Here is a 17,687-nt window from a genome sequence, read left to right as displayed (position 1 = left end):
CCCTACAAACTCCCTACAAGCTCCCTAATTAACCCCTTCATTGCTAGGCATAATACACGTGTGGTGCGCAGCGGCAATTAGCGGCCTTCTAATTACCAAAAAGCAACACCAAAGCCATATATGTCTGCTATTTTTAAAGAAAGGGGATCCCAGAGAAGCATTTACAACCATTTGTGCCATAATTGCACAAGCTGTTTGTAAATAATTTCAGTGAGAAACCTAAAATTGTGAAAAATTTAACTTTTTTTTAATTTGATCGCATTTGGCGGTGAAATGTTGGCATGAAATATACCAAAATGGGCCTAGATCAATACTTGGGGTTGTCTACTACACTACACTAAAGCTAAAATTAACTAATTAACACTGCTGGGCATAATACACGTGTGGTGCGCAGTGGCATTTAGCAGCTTTCTAATTACCAAAAAGCAAAGCCAAAGCCATATATGTCTGATATTTATAAACAGAGGGGATCCCAGAGAAGCATTTACAACCATTTATGCCATAATTGCATAAGTTGTTTGTAAATCATTTCAGTGAGAAACCTAAAGTTTGTGAAAAAGTTAACAATTTTTTTTATTTGATTGCATTTGGCGTTGGAATGGTGGCATGAAATATACCAAAATGAGCCTAGATCAATACTTTGGGATGTCTTCTAAAAAAATATATATACATGTCAAGGGATATTCAGGGATTCCTAAAAGATATCAGTGTTCCAATGTAACTAGCGCTAATTTTGAAAAAAAAAGTGGTTTGGAAATAGCAAAGTGCTACTTGTATTTCTAAACTCAGGACAAAATTTAGAAACTATTTAGCATGGGTGTTTTTTGGTGGTTGTAGATGTGTAACACATTTTGGGGGTCAAAGTTAGAAAAAGTGTTTTTTTCCCCATATTTTCATCATATTTTGTATTTTTTTTTTATAGCAAATTATAAGATATGATGAAAATAATGGTAAATGAGTAAGAGGAAAATTACACAAACACCGCAAAAATGTAAAAATAGCCCAGGTCCCAAACGGACAGAAAATGGAAAAGTGCTGTGGTCATTAAGGGGTTAAAGAAGAGACTATGTCCACTGTATCAAATTCATAATAGGTATAATTTTTTTTTTTAATGAAAAATAGCATCTCCTATTTCAGGTGTATTGCTCATCTGATTTCCATATTTATGATTTATTATATAAATGTGTACTCCTGGCACTTGCCAAACATGATTTTAATCCTTAAATTCATTTAAATGGCAGTAACAAAACATAAATGAACATAGCTCCCTGTAGCATACTCTAGGGATTAACCATTTGGCTCCCAGTAACACACTGTTACGGTTGCCTCCAGGCTGGCTGGAAGTTGGACCGTAGAAAAGGATGCTCCTAGCGCTCCCCAAAGGAGCAGCAGCACCGTAGTCACTCTAACTGCTGCGTAGCCACCATAAGTAACGCAGACTCTATGAACCACCGCTGCTAGGCTGGTATCTCGCCGTCTGCTCTACGCCCTGGACCTACGACCAGGCTCCAGTAGGTGAACCTCTTCCTTCTGTAGCAATCCCCGTAGCTAAAGGAGTATGAAAAGCATAGCAATCCCTGTAGTGATTATAGCTGAAGCTGTCCCCTACAAACATGAGTCAAAGCTGCAAGTTAGAGGGGACAGAAATAGGTCTGATGTGCTGGAGCACACAGCCTGCTTTTTATTGAGGTTACATGCAAACAGGACACTCTCAGGGGGAGACATAAAATCCCCCATCACACATTTGATATTAGATAGAGAGACACTCCCTTTGACAGGCCACAACATTTACTTCAGCAGATAACATTACACACAATAAAACAATGCAGTCCACCTTATCACTACTAGAAGTCTGATTAGACAATGGGAAAGTTGATCACTAAACCTAATTAGAGCTAATCCCAGCAGACTTGTATTTAGAATAGGTTTCTTGAAGCTGAACAAAATTTAACTCTTAATGGCACACAATGAAACTGAACCAAGTGGGAGAAAGCCAGGGACAAGTCATTTCACAGGTCTGGGGACATAGTCTTAAAGGGGGCATTGTTCACCAAAGTCACAATATGTCCCCAGACGGTTCCCAAAGGGCCACACACACCCAACAAAAGTCAATATACTCTCAGGGGCACAATCTTCCAGGGGCCATAGTCATGAGGAAGGAGGCTGGCAAATAGGCTTCTCCAAAATCCAGGGAAGCAGGGCAATTTTCCATTTAAAGGGCCAGTTACAAACAGCAGTTTGTAACATATCTCCCCTTTTGGAGGGAGACTAACAAGGCACCTGACCTTCTGTCGGTCAGTGCCTAAGTTAGTCTCGCAACCCACCCACAAATAAACACTAGCAGCAAAGCAGCCCCCCCACAACAAGTAGCACTGGCCTGTAGGTTCCAGGTTATAGGATGAAAGTGTAGCATCCTCTGCCTTCCTGGCGCAGCTGGGCAAATAGCTGATGGTACTTGGGGGGCAGAGGCCAGCGGCACTCTGCCCTGGTGCCAGCGCTTCTGCTGGGGTGAGGGGTTTGCAGGCCAGTCCTGTAACAAGGGGGTCTGTAGGGCAGAGGCCAGCAGCGCTCTGTCCTGATGCCAGCTCTTCTGCTGGGGGAATTGGGGCATAGTCCTGCCCGGTGGCAAAGGGAACGTGGGGGTCAGTGGGGGTTAACATCTCCACTGTTAACCCTGGGCCCAAGTTAGGAGTTAGCTGGGGAGGGGGAGATTGGCTTACCTCCTCCTCCTGATACTCCGGCGGCCGTTGAGAAGGGAGGTCGATGCTCTCCTCTTTCTGTGGAACATGCTGCGGCTGGGGAGAGAGACCGGTTGTCTCCTCTCCCTGGAAGGCACACTCCGGCTGGGGAGGGAGGTCGATGCTCTCCCCTCCCTGTAGCTGGGTCTGTCGCTGGGGATCTGGGCCGCCTGCCCAGCATCCCTGTAGGGCCGGTAGAGAGACTGCGGTCCCATCTCCACCTGCCTGCTGGGGGTCCTCCCAGGACCAGTCTATGGGGCCTGCTGCCTCTGGTATCTCTGGTTGGGGTTGGGGAAGGAGACCGGTTGTCTCTTCCCTCTGCACAGTATACTGCCGCTGGGGAGGGAGGTCGCTGCTCTCCTCTCCCTGTGGAACATGCTGCGGCTGGGGAGAGAGACCAGGTGTCCAGACCCTCAAACTCCACAGTTGGCGCTCAAAGGCTCGTGCCGCTTTGTTCTCCGTATCCAATTCCCGGATGATGCGACTGACTACCTCCTGCGCAGGGTCTGGACCATATCGGACTAGCCGCCTCTTTACCTCTGGAACGAAATCCGCGCCCTCATAGCGACGGATCCGGTTGAGGTGCTCTTCACATGGTTCTGACCAGTATCTTGTCAGCTCCATGCTGCTGTAGGTAGGGACGCTGCGCAGTGGCTAGCGTTGCCCTCAATTACTCTCCTACGATACCAGTGCCGTTGTGGTGCTGCTCCTTGCGCTAGGACGCCAATCCCACCGCTGCCGCCAAATGTTACGGTTGCCTCCAGGCTGGCTGGAAGTTGGACCGTAGAAAAGGATGCTCCTAGCGCTCCCCAAAGGAGCAGCAGCACCGTAATCACTCTAACTGCTGCGTAGCCACCATAAGTAACGCAGACTCTATGAACCACCGCTGCTGGGCTGGTATCTCGCCGTCTGCTCTGCGCCCTGGACCTACGACCAGGCTCCAGTAGGTGAAACTCTTCCTTCTGTAGCAATCCCCGTAGCTAAAGGAGTATGAAAAGCATAGCAATCCCTGTAGTGATTATAGCTGAAGCTGTCCCCTACAAACATGAGTCAAAGCTGCAAGTTAGAGGGACAGAAATAGGTCTGATGTGCTGGAGCACACAGCCTGCTTTTTATTGAGGTTACATGCAAACAGGACACTCTCAGGGGGAGACATAAAATCCCCCATCACACATTTGATATTAGATAGAGAGACACTCCCTTTGACAGGCCACAACATTTACTTCAGCAGATAACATTACACACAATAAAACAATGCAGTCCACCTTATCACTACTAGAAGTCTGATTAGACAATGGGAAAGTTGATCACTAAACCTAATTAGAGCTAATCCCAGCAGACTTGTATTTAGAATAGGTTTCTTGAAGCTGAACAAAATTTAACTCTTAATGGCACACAATGAAACTGAACCAAGTGGGAGAAAGCCAGGGACAAGTCATTTCACAGGTCTGGGGACATAGTCTTAAAGGGGGCATTGTTCACCAAAGTCACAATATGTCCCCAGACGGTTCCCAAAGGGCCACACACACCCAACAAAAGTCAATATACTCTCAGGGGCACAATCTTCCAGGGGCCATAGTCATGAGGAAGGAGGCTGGCAAATAGGCTTCTCCAAAATCCAGGGAAGCAGGGCAATTTTCCATTTAAAGGGCCAGTTACAAACAGCAGTTTGTAACACACACATTTAGAAATAAAAACCCTGGCAATTAGATGCATGTTTCTTTAACCTCTTGCCCCTTCTGGAGTCCAGTAGATATCTATCAACCTGCTGTGCCTATTTTATTTTTTTTATAAATTCAGGCGCACATGTGCGCTTCTCCGGAGGTGAGCTTGGGTGCATTTACAGGCAAAGCACATAGACAGTTTGTTTAGCCTTTGCTAAATCGCCCCCTTAGTGACATATAAATCACTCTAAACACTGACTGAAAAAGTGAAGGAAAATGAGAGAGCAAGAGTATATGCTAGCATTGTCTAAGGGTCTAAGCAGCCACTTGCAGAAATGTTTCTGTGAGGAAAGCACTGGATGGCAAGGAAGTATCAATTCCTATAGGATGCAGCAAAAAAAAAAGAGGAGGAGAATACAGAGGAAACCAAGGTAAGGCAAAGTCAATTAAAAATAATACACACACAGTGGAGGCTCCTCCATATGTGAACTGTCGCACGTGAACCCCCAGGAGACAGAGGAGGGGGGGGGGAAATGTGAAAAAAAAATTATGAAAAATTTTATTTTTATTTAATATTATTTAATATTATATTTATTAATAATGTATTGTGTATGTGAGACTGACTGTGCAGTGTATCATCATGCCATGCCAGCTGCTGCTTTACTGCTTAGCTATATCATCACTCAGTAACAGTATTATTTATCAGGCTCAGGCAGGAGGCAGGAGCTAGGACCGGGTTGACTACTCAGTGTGTGCCGACGTCCGTGATGTCACACCACCACGGCGCTCGTCGCACTGCCTGCAGCCTGCGGCTGAGAGAGGCTGATTGACAGTCAGGGCAGGCTCCAGTCTCCACCCCCCCACTCGCACGTGCGGTAAGGAGCTCTATATGCCTGCACACTGATCGCAATGTATTCACTGTGCAGGCGTAGCTCCTCCCCAGCCTCATGCCTATAGAGGCATAATCGCACAGGCTGAAATGTGCGGTCGTTTCAGCCTGTGCTCTGTCTCCTCCCCCAGCCTCTTGATCCGGACTCTAAGTCTCTGTGATAGGCTGATTAGGCTCCCTGGCTCACGTGATGGCCCCCACGAGGCTCCTCCCGGCTCAAAAATCTTTGTGGAGATAGCCGTTGAGCTGAGAGGAGTCTTTTGCATAGAGCTCTGTGCAAAAATTGTTTAAAATTCAAAAAACAAATTTTTTTTTTGCTGCCTGCTGGCATCAACATCAACAGTCAATATTTGCTGCTGCTGTCTGCTGAGCTGCAGTGTGCAAATAGCCTTAGGCTAATAGACAGTTAGCCATTATAATTATTACCTTAGGCTTAGCTTAGCAATAGAGTTTAGAACTGTAGATTCACAGTCACTAGTAGTATTCTAGTATTATCTATGTAGAAGATAGTTACTAATTAAAATTTATACTACAAGTAATATATTATATTAGTTCAGTAAGTTTGTGGGCAGATATTTTAATGATTTTTGCTGCAGGCCTGCAGTTTTTTTATACAGAGTAACTGAGTGAGTTGAGTCTTGAACTACTAGTGTTTAAAAAATTTTTTTTATTTTTCTACTTGTAATTTAAACAACAGATACAGTCTGAGTCTGAGATTGCTTTTTATATAGAGTAACTTGAGTTCAGTCTTGAACTTGAACTAGTGTTTTAAAAAAAAATAAAAAAAATATTTTTCTACTTGTAATTTAAATAACAGACACAGGCCTAGATTTAGAGTTTGGCGGTAGCCGTCAAAACCAGCGTTAGAGGCTCCTAACGCTGGTTTTTACCGCCCGCTGGTATTTGGAGTCAGTCATTAAAGGGTCTAACGCTCACTTTACAGCCGCGACTTTTCCATACCGCAAATCCCCCTACGCCAATTTCGTATCCTATCTTTTCAATGGGATCTTTCTAACGCCGGTATTTAGAGTCGTGGCTGAAGTGAGCGCTAGAAATCTAACGACAAAACTCCAGCCGCAGAAAAAAGTCAGGAGTTAAGAGCTTTCTGGGCTAACGCCGGTTCACAAAGCTCTTAACTACTGTGCTCTAAAGTACACTAACACCCATAAACTACCTATGTACCCCTAAACCGAGGTCCCCCCCACATCGCCGCCACTCTATTAAAAAATTTTTAACCCCTAATCTGCCGACCGCACACCGCCGCCACCTACGTTATCCCTATGTACCCCTAATCTGCTGCCCCTAATACCGCCGACACCTACATAATATTTATTAACCCCTAATCTGCCGCCCCCAACGTCACCTCCACCTACCTACACTTATTAACCCCTAATCTGCCGACCGGACCTCACCGCTACTATAATAAATGTATTAACCCCTAATACGCCTCACTCCCGCCTCACTAACCCTATAATAAAAATAGTATTAACCCCTAATCTGCCCTCCCTAACATCGCCGACATCTAACTTCAAGCATTAACCCCTAATCTGCCGACCGGACCTCACCGCTACTCTAATAAATTTTTTAACCCCTAAAGCTAATTCTAACCCTGACCCTAACACCCCCCTAAGTTAAATATAATTTAAATCTAACAAAATAAATCAACTCTTATTAAATAAATTATTCCTATTTAAAGCTAAATACTTACCTGTAAAATAAACCCTAATATAGCTACAATATAAATTATAATTATATTGTAGCTATTTTAGGATTAATATTTATTTTACAGGCAACTTTGTAATTATTTTAACCAGGTACAATAGCTATTAAATAGTTAATAACTATTTAATAGTTACCTAGTTAAAATAATTACAAAATTACCTGTAAAATAAATCCTAACCTAAGTTACAATTAAACCTAACACTACACTATCAATAAATAAATTAAATAAACTACCTACAATTATCTACAATTAAACCTAACACTACACTATCAATAAATACATTAAATACAATACCTACAAATAAATACAATGAAATAAACTAACTAAAGTACAAAAAATAAAAAAGAACTAAGTTACAAAAAATAAAAAAATATTTACAAACATTAGAAAAATATTACAACAATTTTAAACTAATTACACCTACTCTAAGCCCCCTAATAAAATAACAAAGACCCCCAAAATAAAAAAATGCCCTACCCTATTCTAAAATTAAAATAGAAAAGCTCTTTTACCTTACCAGCCCTGAAAAGGGCCCTTTGCGGGGCATGCCCCAAAGAATTCAGCTCTTTTGCCTGTAAAAAAAAAAACCATACAATACCCCCCCCAACATTACAATCCACCACCCACATACCCCTAATCTAACCCAAACCCCCCTTAAATAAACCTAACACTAAGCCCCTGAAGATCTCCCTACCTTGTCTTCACCACGCCGGGTTCACCGGTCGATCCAGAAGAGCCTCCGATGTCTTGATCCAAGCCCAAGCGGGGGGCTGAAGATGTCCATGATCCGGCTGAAGTCTTCATCCAAGCGGGAGCTGAAGAGGTCCATGATCCGACTGAAGTCTTCTATCAAGCGGCATCTTCAATCTTCCGGATCCATGTAGTTCATCCCGCCGACGCGGAACATCCATCTTCACCGACGACTTCCCGACGAATGACGGTTCCTTTAAGTGACGTCAACCAAGATGGTGTCCCTCGAATTCCGATTGGCTGATAGGATTCTAGCAGCCAATCGGAATTAAGGTAGGAAAATTCTGATTGGCTGATGGAATCAGCCAATCAGATTCAGAGGCAGAACTTTCTTTCACTTTCTGCGATGAGAATTTTTTAGCGAAAATGTTTCTGCAGGTCATTTTAAAATAAAATTCAATTTTAAATTAGGCAGTTATACTAAAGCACCAGCTCAAGTGCAATGTGTTGGTTAAGTGGAGAATAAAGCCATTTTAAAGTTTTAGAATATATTGTAGTAGTTAAAAATTGCATTGCATATTAGCTGCAGACAAAAAAAGAAATTGTAAAATGTCTCTTGAATAAATTTGTTTCCTTTTCTCTTTGTCTAACATAGAAGTGTAGTATTAAAAAAGGTGCATTGCTCATACGAACATCTTATATACAGAAAAAAACAGCTTTTCAGACTGGGAAAGACTAGGAGAGCGGGTTTGACAATAATCCCCGAGAGCCAGTCAACAAGCAATGCACTGCTGCTTTGCAACACTAAGGCATATTTGACTGTTCACTTCAAACAGCACTTTGCTCTGAATGCACTGTGTTAAGGAAAACTTACCTAGTGCAGCCAAAGCACAGCTATGTTTGAAAAGAACAGCCTAATGTGGAGCAGTGCTGCAAAGTTAAAGTGCTAAAAGTTCCTGCATGTGTCCTGTTCTTTCTGCAGACATGCTGCATTTTCTGCGATGATATCTCAGATCACTGTATGTTCTGCCTTGGGGAGCACCGCTGGTATCGAGAGTTGCAGTGGCGGTAAATTATGCTCTACGCTCCTTTTTTGGAGCCTAACGCAGCCATTCTGTGAACTCTAAATACCAGCTGTATTTAAAAGGTGCCGGGAAAAAAAAGCATGCGTAGCTAACGCACCCCTTTGGCCGCAGAACTCTAAATCTAGCCGACAGTCTGAGTCTGAGATTAGCAAGTTTAGGAGTATACTGGACTTTTAGGGAGTTCTTTAACAATTTAGTTCAACTTCTAGTTGATATTTTCTAATAGCTGCAGAGCAGCAGAGCTAACTACCTACAAGTTATATATTAGATAACAACCGCCAAACTATTAAACTATTACTTCTAGTTGAGTTGTATATTTTCTAACAGCTGCAGAGCTACCTACAAGTTATATATTAGATAACAACCGCCAAAATATTAAACTATTACTTCAAGTTGAGTTGTATATTTTCTAACAGCTGCAGAGCTATCTACCTACAAGTTATATATTAGATAACAACCGCCAAACTATTACTTCAAGTTGAGTTGTATATTTTCTAACAGCTGCAGAGCTACCTACCTGCTACCTACAAGTTATATATTAGATAACAACCGCCAAACTATTAAACTATTACTTCAAGTTAAGTTGTATATTTTCTAACAGCTGCAGAGCTACCTACCTGCTACCTACAAGTTATATATTAGATAACAACCGCCAAACTATTAAACTATTACTTCAAGTTGAGTTGTATATTTTCTAACAGCTGCAGAGCTACCTACCTGCTACCTACAAGTTATATATTAGATAACAACCGCCAAACTATTAAACTATTACTTCAAGTTAAGTTGTATATTTTCTAACAGCTGCAGAGCTACCTACAAGTTATATATTAGATAACAACCGCCAAACTATTAAACTATTACTTCAAGTTGAGTTGTATATTTTTTAACAGCTGCAGAGCTACCTACAAGTTATATATTAGATAACAACCGCCAAACTATTAAACTATTACTTCAAGTTGAGTTGTATATTTTTTAACAGCTGCAGAGCTACCTACAAGTTATATATTAGATAACAACCGCCAAACTATTAAACTATTACTTCAAGTTGAGTTGTATATTTTTTAACAGCTGCAGAGCTACCTAACTACAAGTTATATATTAGATAACAACCGCCAAACTATTAAACTATTACTTCAAGTTGAGTTGTATATTTTCTAACAGCTGCAGAGCTACCTACCTCCAAGTTATATATTAGATAAGAGCAAAGGACTGTTCTTTGTGTGTAAACTAACAGTTAAGATGGCACTTAGTAAAATTAGTGTGTCTGAGCTAAAGCAATTACATTTTTCAACGTTGCCCATTGAAAGAAAAATTGAAATTAAAATGCTCAGGCCAACACCTATGCTTAACCTTACCCAGGTGACAAAATGTAAGACTAGAGATTACAAAAGAGAATTCAAACCCGAGGTATATGAAAAATATCCATGGATTTGTGGTTGTGAATTATCTAACAGGCTCTTTTGTTTTTATTGTCTCCTGTTTGCAAAACAAAGTGGGGATTCAAGCTGGGTGAGTTATGGTGTCGCCGATTTATCACATTTAAGTCAAAAAACAAATAAAAACAATTGCTCCCAATCACATTTAAACTCCACATTAGAGTTTAATTTGCTAGGAAGGGTTGATATTCGGCAACAACTTGACCGTGCATATCGTTTGAATATTAAAAAACATAATGAGCAAGTAACGAAAAATCGCTATGTTCTTTCAAAAATAATTAATTGTATTTTATTTTGCGGCGCATTTGAGCTTGCACTTCGAGGACATGATGAACGCGATGATTCATTAAATCCAGGCATTTTCCGAGGTCTTATAAACTTCTCAGCAGAACTTGATGCATCTCTAAAAGAACATCTCGCTAGTGCCACTGTTTTTAAAGGAACGTCAAAAGAAATTCAAAACGATTTATTAGACTGTATGCTTACTGTTTGCCAGAACCAAATAAAGAAGAAAATCTCAAATGCAAGTTTTGTAGCAGTGATAGCAGATGAAACTACTGATGTTTCATCTGCCTTCCAATTGGTTGTTGTTTTTAGATACATTATAGGTAACGGACAAACGGTTGAGAGATTCTGGGAATTCACTAATCCAGCTGGACATGATGCAGAATCTATAGCTACATGTATTCAAGCTACTTTGGAAAAAGTTCTAGACAACCCAGAGAAACTGATATCGCAGAGTTATGACGGTGCAAGCGTGATGAGTGGTCAGCATGCAGGTGTTCAGGATATTATTAAACGTACCTACAAGAATGCACATTTTGTGCATTGCTACGCACATCAGCTCAATTTAATTGTCAGCCAAGCAAGCAGTCAAAATCAACAAGTTAGAGTATTTTTTTCAAACCTAAGTTTTTTAGTAACTCGCCACAAAGGATAGCTATTCTAGATGAAACTGCTAGAAGAAGGATACCTCATGATTCAGCCACCAGGTGGAATTTCAAGAGTCGAACCGTCAATACAGTTTTTGAAAATAGGGAACAGTTAATTGAATGCATGGAAAAAATAGAATCAACATCGAAAAAAGAAATAGCTATAAATCAAGCAGGGGCTATTCGGCGTATGTTACAAGACTCGGTATTCGTGTTTTGGCTTACAGTTTTTCACAATATTATGCCACATGTAGATGTGTTATACAACCAACTTCAGAAAACACAAACAGATGCGGCACTTATTCGAAAACATATTAACACTTTCCAGCAGACAATGGAAAACGAAAGGAATAGAATGGATACAGTGACCATGACGATATCAGAAACAGAGGAAACATCTAGGAAAAGGAAGAGAGAAAATATTCCCATTGCTCAGACTGTGGCAGCTAAAGAGATATGCGATGTTATCACGAATCAAGTAAAAGATAGATTTTCTTTTATAGGTTATGGATTCTTAATGGTGCGCAAAATGCCCCTTGCACAATCACCTATCTGCTCCCAAAAACAGATATAGCAATGGAAAGATTCAAATAATAAAAATTGGTGAGAGTGCGCTAACGGCAGCAGGGGATGTGTTACTGATATAGGAAAATACTATCTAAATATAGTAAGAAATTGATATATCAAACATTGGATAAAATACATACACATTTATTTTAATTTAAAATAAATGTGTATCTATTTTATCCAATGTTTGATATATCGATTTCTTACTATATTTAGATAGCATTTGCCTATATCAGTAACACATCCCCTGCTGCTGTTAGCGCACTCTCACCAATTTTTATTATTTGAGATTTTCTTTTATAACTCACTACTCGGCTGTTTCTCTCCTCCAAGAGGAAAAATTTGCGGATTACGAGAAAATTTTTCCAAATCAGCTTCTTGACCAAACATCAGCTGTTTATCACACATTACAGAAAGATCGCCTGAAAACTGAACTAGGAGTAATTTACAGAAGACCAGATTTCAGAAATATGAATGGTGCCATTAGTCTTCTACAACAGAGGGGTTTTTTGGTAACGCACACCACAAAAGGACTGTTTAAACTTAACACACATATTGTGGGAGTGCTACCAAAGTGACCAAAATAATTACAAAACAACAAAAGATATTTTGGTGCACATCCAACCACTTAAGTCCACTCTTTCATGGCATATTAGTATATGCTTCTGTCTGCCAAATATACTTACATAGCTTCTAATAAGATTGGGATAAACATCTCACAATAATATGAGCTTATATTTGTGCTGCAAAAACAAATATACTTCTATCTGCTAAATATATTTACATAGTTCAAATAAAATTGAGATTAACATCTTGCAATAGTATTGACTTATATTTATGCTGCAAAAATTTTTTTTTTTTGCTTTTTAAAAAATGCCTTTAAATGAAATGGGATCTTAGTCACACAATATGATCATATTCTGCTAAGCCAGTCTACCACTTACAAGGTGTCCCACATCAGACCGGTCCTATACTAACCAGTTTCCACACTGCAGCAAGTCATGTCTACACAGTGTGAAGCTTGTTAGTATAGGACCGGTCTGATGTGGGACACCTTGTAAGTGGTAGACTGGCTTAGCAGAATATGATCATATTGTGTGACTAAGATCCCATTTCATTTAAAGGCATTTTTTAAAAAGCAAAAAAAAATTTTTGCAGCATAAATATAAGTCAATACTATTGCAAGATGTTAATCTCAATTTTATTTGAACTATGTTAATATATTTAGCAGATAGAAGTATATTTGTTTTTGCAGCACAAATATAAGCTCATATTATTGTGAGATGTTTATCCCAATCTTATTAGAAGCTATGTAAGTATATTTGGCAGACAGAAGCATATACTAATATGCCATGAAAGAGTGGACTTAAGTGGTTGGATGTGCACCAAAATATCTTTTGTTGTTTTGTAAATATTTTGGTCACTTTGGTAGCACTCCCACAATATGTGTGTTAAGTTTAAACAGTCCTTTTGTGGTGTGCGTAACCAAAAAACCCCTCTGTTGTATTTCTTAAATAGGGAGCTGACCAAATCCCTCCCCTTTGGTTACTGCACGCCACCCAGCCCAGGTGTGTTCCTGATAAATATACTCAATAAGCTAGAAAGCTTCACACTGTGTAGACATGACTTGCTGCAGTGTGGAAACTGGTTAGTATAGGACCGGTCTGATGTGGGACACCTTGTAAGTGGTAGACTGGCTTAGCAGAATATGATCATATTGTGTGACTAAGATCCCATTTCATTTAAAGGCATTTTTTAAAAAGCAAAAAAAAAAAAATTTTTGCAGCATAAATATAAGTCAATACTATTGCAAGATGTTAATCTCAATTTTATTTGAACTATGTAAATATATTTAGCAGATAGAAGTATATTTGTTTTTGCAGCACAAATATAAGCTCATATTATTGTGAGATGTTTATCCCAATCTTATTAGAAGCTATGTAAGTATATTTGGCAGACAGAAGCATATACTAATATGCCATGAAAGAGTGGACTTAAGTGGTTGGATGTGCACCAAAATATCTTTTGTTGTTTTGTAATTAGTCTTCTACAGTTTGTAATAGAAAATAACTTGGACAGTACTTTCTCGGAGACCTACAAACTGTTGCAAATTATTTCAACTATTCCCGTGACAACTGCTGAGGCTGAGAGATGTTTCTCAACTTTAAAACGAGTTAAGACATTTCTAAGGAGCACCATGACTGAGGAAAGACTGACCGCTCTAGCCATGCTGACAATTGAAAAACAATTGATAAATGACATTCCTAAATTCAACGAAAATGTTATTGATTTATTTGCCTCAAAAAAAGACAGGCGGATTGACTTGATTTACAAAACTTGTACTTGAGTTATAAACATTGTTTTAATGTTTACCTTTGAAGTAAATTATTAAGCACTATTGTAATAGAAATAATATTCTTTTGTACTAGAAAGTAAAATGTTGGTGTATTTATCTTCATGTTGCCACGGCCTTTGGCTGCGTTGCCTAATATCGAAAACTGGGGGCTGGGTCAACAGTAATTGAAATGTGGTTGTATTTCTCTATAAAGTGGAAGGTACTTTAAATCCAGGAATATATATGTTTTCATAAATGTACATTCAATATTCTTATTATGTTGCAGCTTTAATTAATTATTTGGTTAATATATATATGTTATTATATAATTTAACTGAGCATGTATATTTTAGACTAGACATGGGCAGGTAGTGTAGGCTCCTCCATTTGTGCACTGTCGCACGTGAACATGGCTATACTGAAGAGTATGCATTCATAGATTTAAGATGTCTGTGTCCACTGTGAGGAACACAGTGAGCAATGCATGGTGAGGATATGGAAGACCACAGGCACAGTTCTTGTTAAGGCCAGAAGTGGCGGGGCAAGTAAAATATCGGAGAATGCCAGAGGCAAAGGATGGTGAGAACGGTCAAAGACAGCCCACAGAGCACCTCCAAAGACCTGTACTACTGGGAATATTGTTGAGGGTCTCATGGATTCCACTCAATATCAGCAGATACTTGAGAATAATGTTGAGGAATCAGTCACAAACTTCAGTTGAAGTTACACCCAGGCCGGGGCTGGATATTTCAAGAAGACAATGACCAAAAACACTGCTGGTTCAAATGGGTGGGGCCATTTGAGGGGCGTGTCTTTCACAAAGGGGTGTGGCTTTTAAAATTGGGTGTGGCTTGTTAAAAGGGGCATGTTTTTTTTTAAAAAGGGGCGTGTTTTTTCAAAGGGGCGTGGCTTTCTAATAGGGGCAGGTTCTTGTGCACCCCCATCCTAAAAATTCAGCAGCCGCCACTGTACTCACAGCATTTTTTTCAGAATCTTTGAGCCAGCAACAAAAGTTATGAAGCATATTGATTGTTTTAGTATCTGTACGTACTGTATTTACAGCTGCATATGTCTCTCTAGGAGCTGGAGGATGATTCAGAGTAGCTTGTGAAAAGTGCTACAGCAACCTGGGGAAGTAAAATCTTGAGTGGCCCAAGGTGAAGTCAGGGTAAAGAGTGGGTAGAAGCAAAATTAGCATGGCCAGTACACTATGTGAGCATAGCTGGGAGGCTCCTTGTTTCAATTTGAACTAAGGAATACAAATTGGCAGAACGGTCCTTTATACCAGTTATAAACAATCGAAACTCAGCACATCAGTAACATAAGCAACACTCATGAACTGGCCTGTCAATTAATCACATGCAGAGAACTTATGCACCAAGCAACTTTTGTAGATGTCCTTACAACAGAGGGCAAAATTTGCACATTTTTGGTTCTTATGCATTTACCCATCGTATGTTCAGTAGAATACCCCTTCTTTAAAATGAATTTACACCAGTTACAACATATCCAAATATATAACAAATATGCTATTTATTGAAACATTTTTCTGCTGTATTACATAATCTCCCACACATCACCTTTAGTCGTAAATATACATCCACCAGAAGTAATGCACCTTATTAGTGTATCCAAAGTGACTGTAAAATCACTGCACTGATAGAAAAAATACATTTACCCCAAACAAATGTTCACACCCCTCACCTTTCTCCCCCTTCTCCTCCTCTGGTACCGTCTGAAACCCAAAATGCGTTTCTTTCCCAGAGGCCTCGGTTTGTATATAACGCCTGATCATCCCTCCCGCATTGTTGTTCCATTTCCACAGAGACACAACTTGACAGCAACGAGAAATAGCTCTCATAGGTGCCGCCATGTTTTTCTGTGTTGGTGACTTTTGCCCTTGAGATCACAGTCTCTAGTGTAACTTAGAGACTCAGTCACACTGACTTTTTTTTAACAGTCCCTTGGCTACTAGGAAACTCCACACGTTGTTACCCTCTTTTGCATCCAATGGGCTATACAACCGCTAGTTCTTCCAATAAACTGCACTCAACCGAGGCCTCAGTTCTGGGGAAACTACAACCCCCATGCTCCTCTACGCGTCAACTCTATTTTATCACCACATCCGGGTATCTAGCACCGTCAGGCGAGCGGTCGCCATTACAGACGCGACTTCAAGTGTCTGCTCCCGGGAGCAGCAAATTCTACTCAAGTTATAAACCCGGGCCATCCAGGGCTCGCTCACCCGGGGTCCGCACCTCTCCTAGGGCCTGACGTATACATCAGCTCCGGCCCGGGTTTCCCTCCAACCCCGTGCCTTCTCCTATCTTTCTATTTTTATTTTTCGTTATTTTTTTTCCTTCTTAGTCATTTCTACTGAAAGATGTCGCCATGAGTCCTGTTCTCCGTTGCCCGTCGCTCTTGAACGCCATGCTATTGGCTTCCAGCCGTCTCCTGAACGGTGCTGCCCCCTCTCTGTCCCCGGCCTATGCCCCTGAACTCTCCCAGCTCCGCCCTAGATATGGAGCCTGGACCTACCAGTACCAACAAAAGCCAGAACCGCTCGGGATCCACTGGACCCTCTGGGGAATCTAAGACAAAAAGTGGTGAGGGCCTATTATATTTGGTCCATGCTGTATATAGCTTTGTATATTACTAAAGAGTTTCCAAGGCCAGCCCTGTCAGGGGTAATTTTATTGCCGAAAAACGACTCCCTCAAAACTCTGAAATTTATAACTACTGTCTAAAGTGTGGTTGGGGCTTCTCTGAAACCATCTCTCATATTTAACCTTAGAAATGTTTTTTTTACATATACTTCACATCCAGTCGTTTCAGCAATCACGTTTAATACAAATACAACACATTTTGTAAATACTGTATGTGATACTTTTGTAGAAAAAATAAAGTGTTTGCAGAACTCAACAAGTCAGCCCAGATCATGTGACCGCTTTTATTGTAATGTTGTTACCATCTGCAGTATCAGTCTGTAAGCTATTTGACGTCAGAGAGATCACTCATTAATACTCTGACTTTCCCAAACTTATCTTGATTGGCTACTCAACAGTGCTGGTGGCTGTTGTTTCATCTACACCTTCAGGTTTTAAATAAGGGTTTTCTGTGTATTTAAATGTTTGACTCTACAAAACCATAAGTAAAATTGCAGCAAATAACTGCTGTCTAAGCTGTGTTTTTGTTTAGTGTATCAGCTGTTATGTGTTGATATATTGGCATGGGTAAAACAAGATGTATCTGTATCTTTCCCCACCCTTGTCTGCTGCTTTAGATAATTGCCCAGGGCATCTAATGCAATTACTGATGATGCATGCTATCAATAGCGGTTCAATAGGGTTCAACCTTATACCTTTTTATTTCTACAAAATGTATTTATCCAGAAACTTGTGGTTTATAGCTGTTCCCTATTATAATAGTAACTGATGTTTTGTGTTGGACATTAACAGTTTACAGCAGTGTTGTTCTTAAAGCAAAATGTATCTGTATTTTTCCCCACCCTTGTCTGCTGCTTTAGATAATTGCCCAGAGTCTCTGATCTGTTGAGCAATTACATATCTTCCAATTTATCTCGTGATCTTTGAAGTAGGTTATTAACAATAGGGTGAACTATGAAATG

General features: G+C 40.3%; 2 protein-coding genes across 2 annotated transcripts in view; one reads left to right on the top strand and one right to left on the bottom strand.

Annotated features, from left to right (window-relative positions):
- COQ5 (coenzyme Q5, methyltransferase) overlaps positions 1-16,156 on the bottom strand; it is a 149,230-nt gene extending 133,074 nt beyond the window's left edge. The window contains exon 1 of the mRNA XM_053702046.1: positions 15,764-16,156. Within this exon, the coding sequence (XP_053558021.1) occupies positions 15,764-15,932 (169 nt within the window). The 5' untranslated portion in view covers positions 15,933-16,156. The remainder of the gene's footprint in view (positions 1-15,763) is intronic.
- Positions 16,157-16,221: 65 nt separating this feature from the next.
- RNF10 (ring finger protein 10) overlaps positions 16,222-17,687 on the top strand; it is a 39,154-nt gene continuing 37,688 nt past the window's right edge. The window contains exon 1 of the mRNA XM_053702045.1: positions 16,222-16,665. Within this exon, the coding sequence (XP_053558020.1) occupies positions 16,548-16,665 (118 nt within the window). The 5' untranslated portion in view covers positions 16,222-16,547. The remainder of the gene's footprint in view (positions 16,666-17,687) is intronic.

The sequence above is a fragment of the Bombina bombina genome, chromosome 2 (genome assembly GCF_027579735.1).
Source record: "Bombina bombina isolate aBomBom1 chromosome 2, aBomBom1.pri, whole genome shotgun sequence".
In the NCBI taxonomy this organism is placed as follows: Eukaryota; Metazoa; Chordata; class Amphibia; order Anura; family Bombinatoridae; genus Bombina; species Bombina bombina.
Note: the sequence above shows the minus strand (reverse complement) of the source record. Positions and strands in the feature narration are given on the sequence as shown.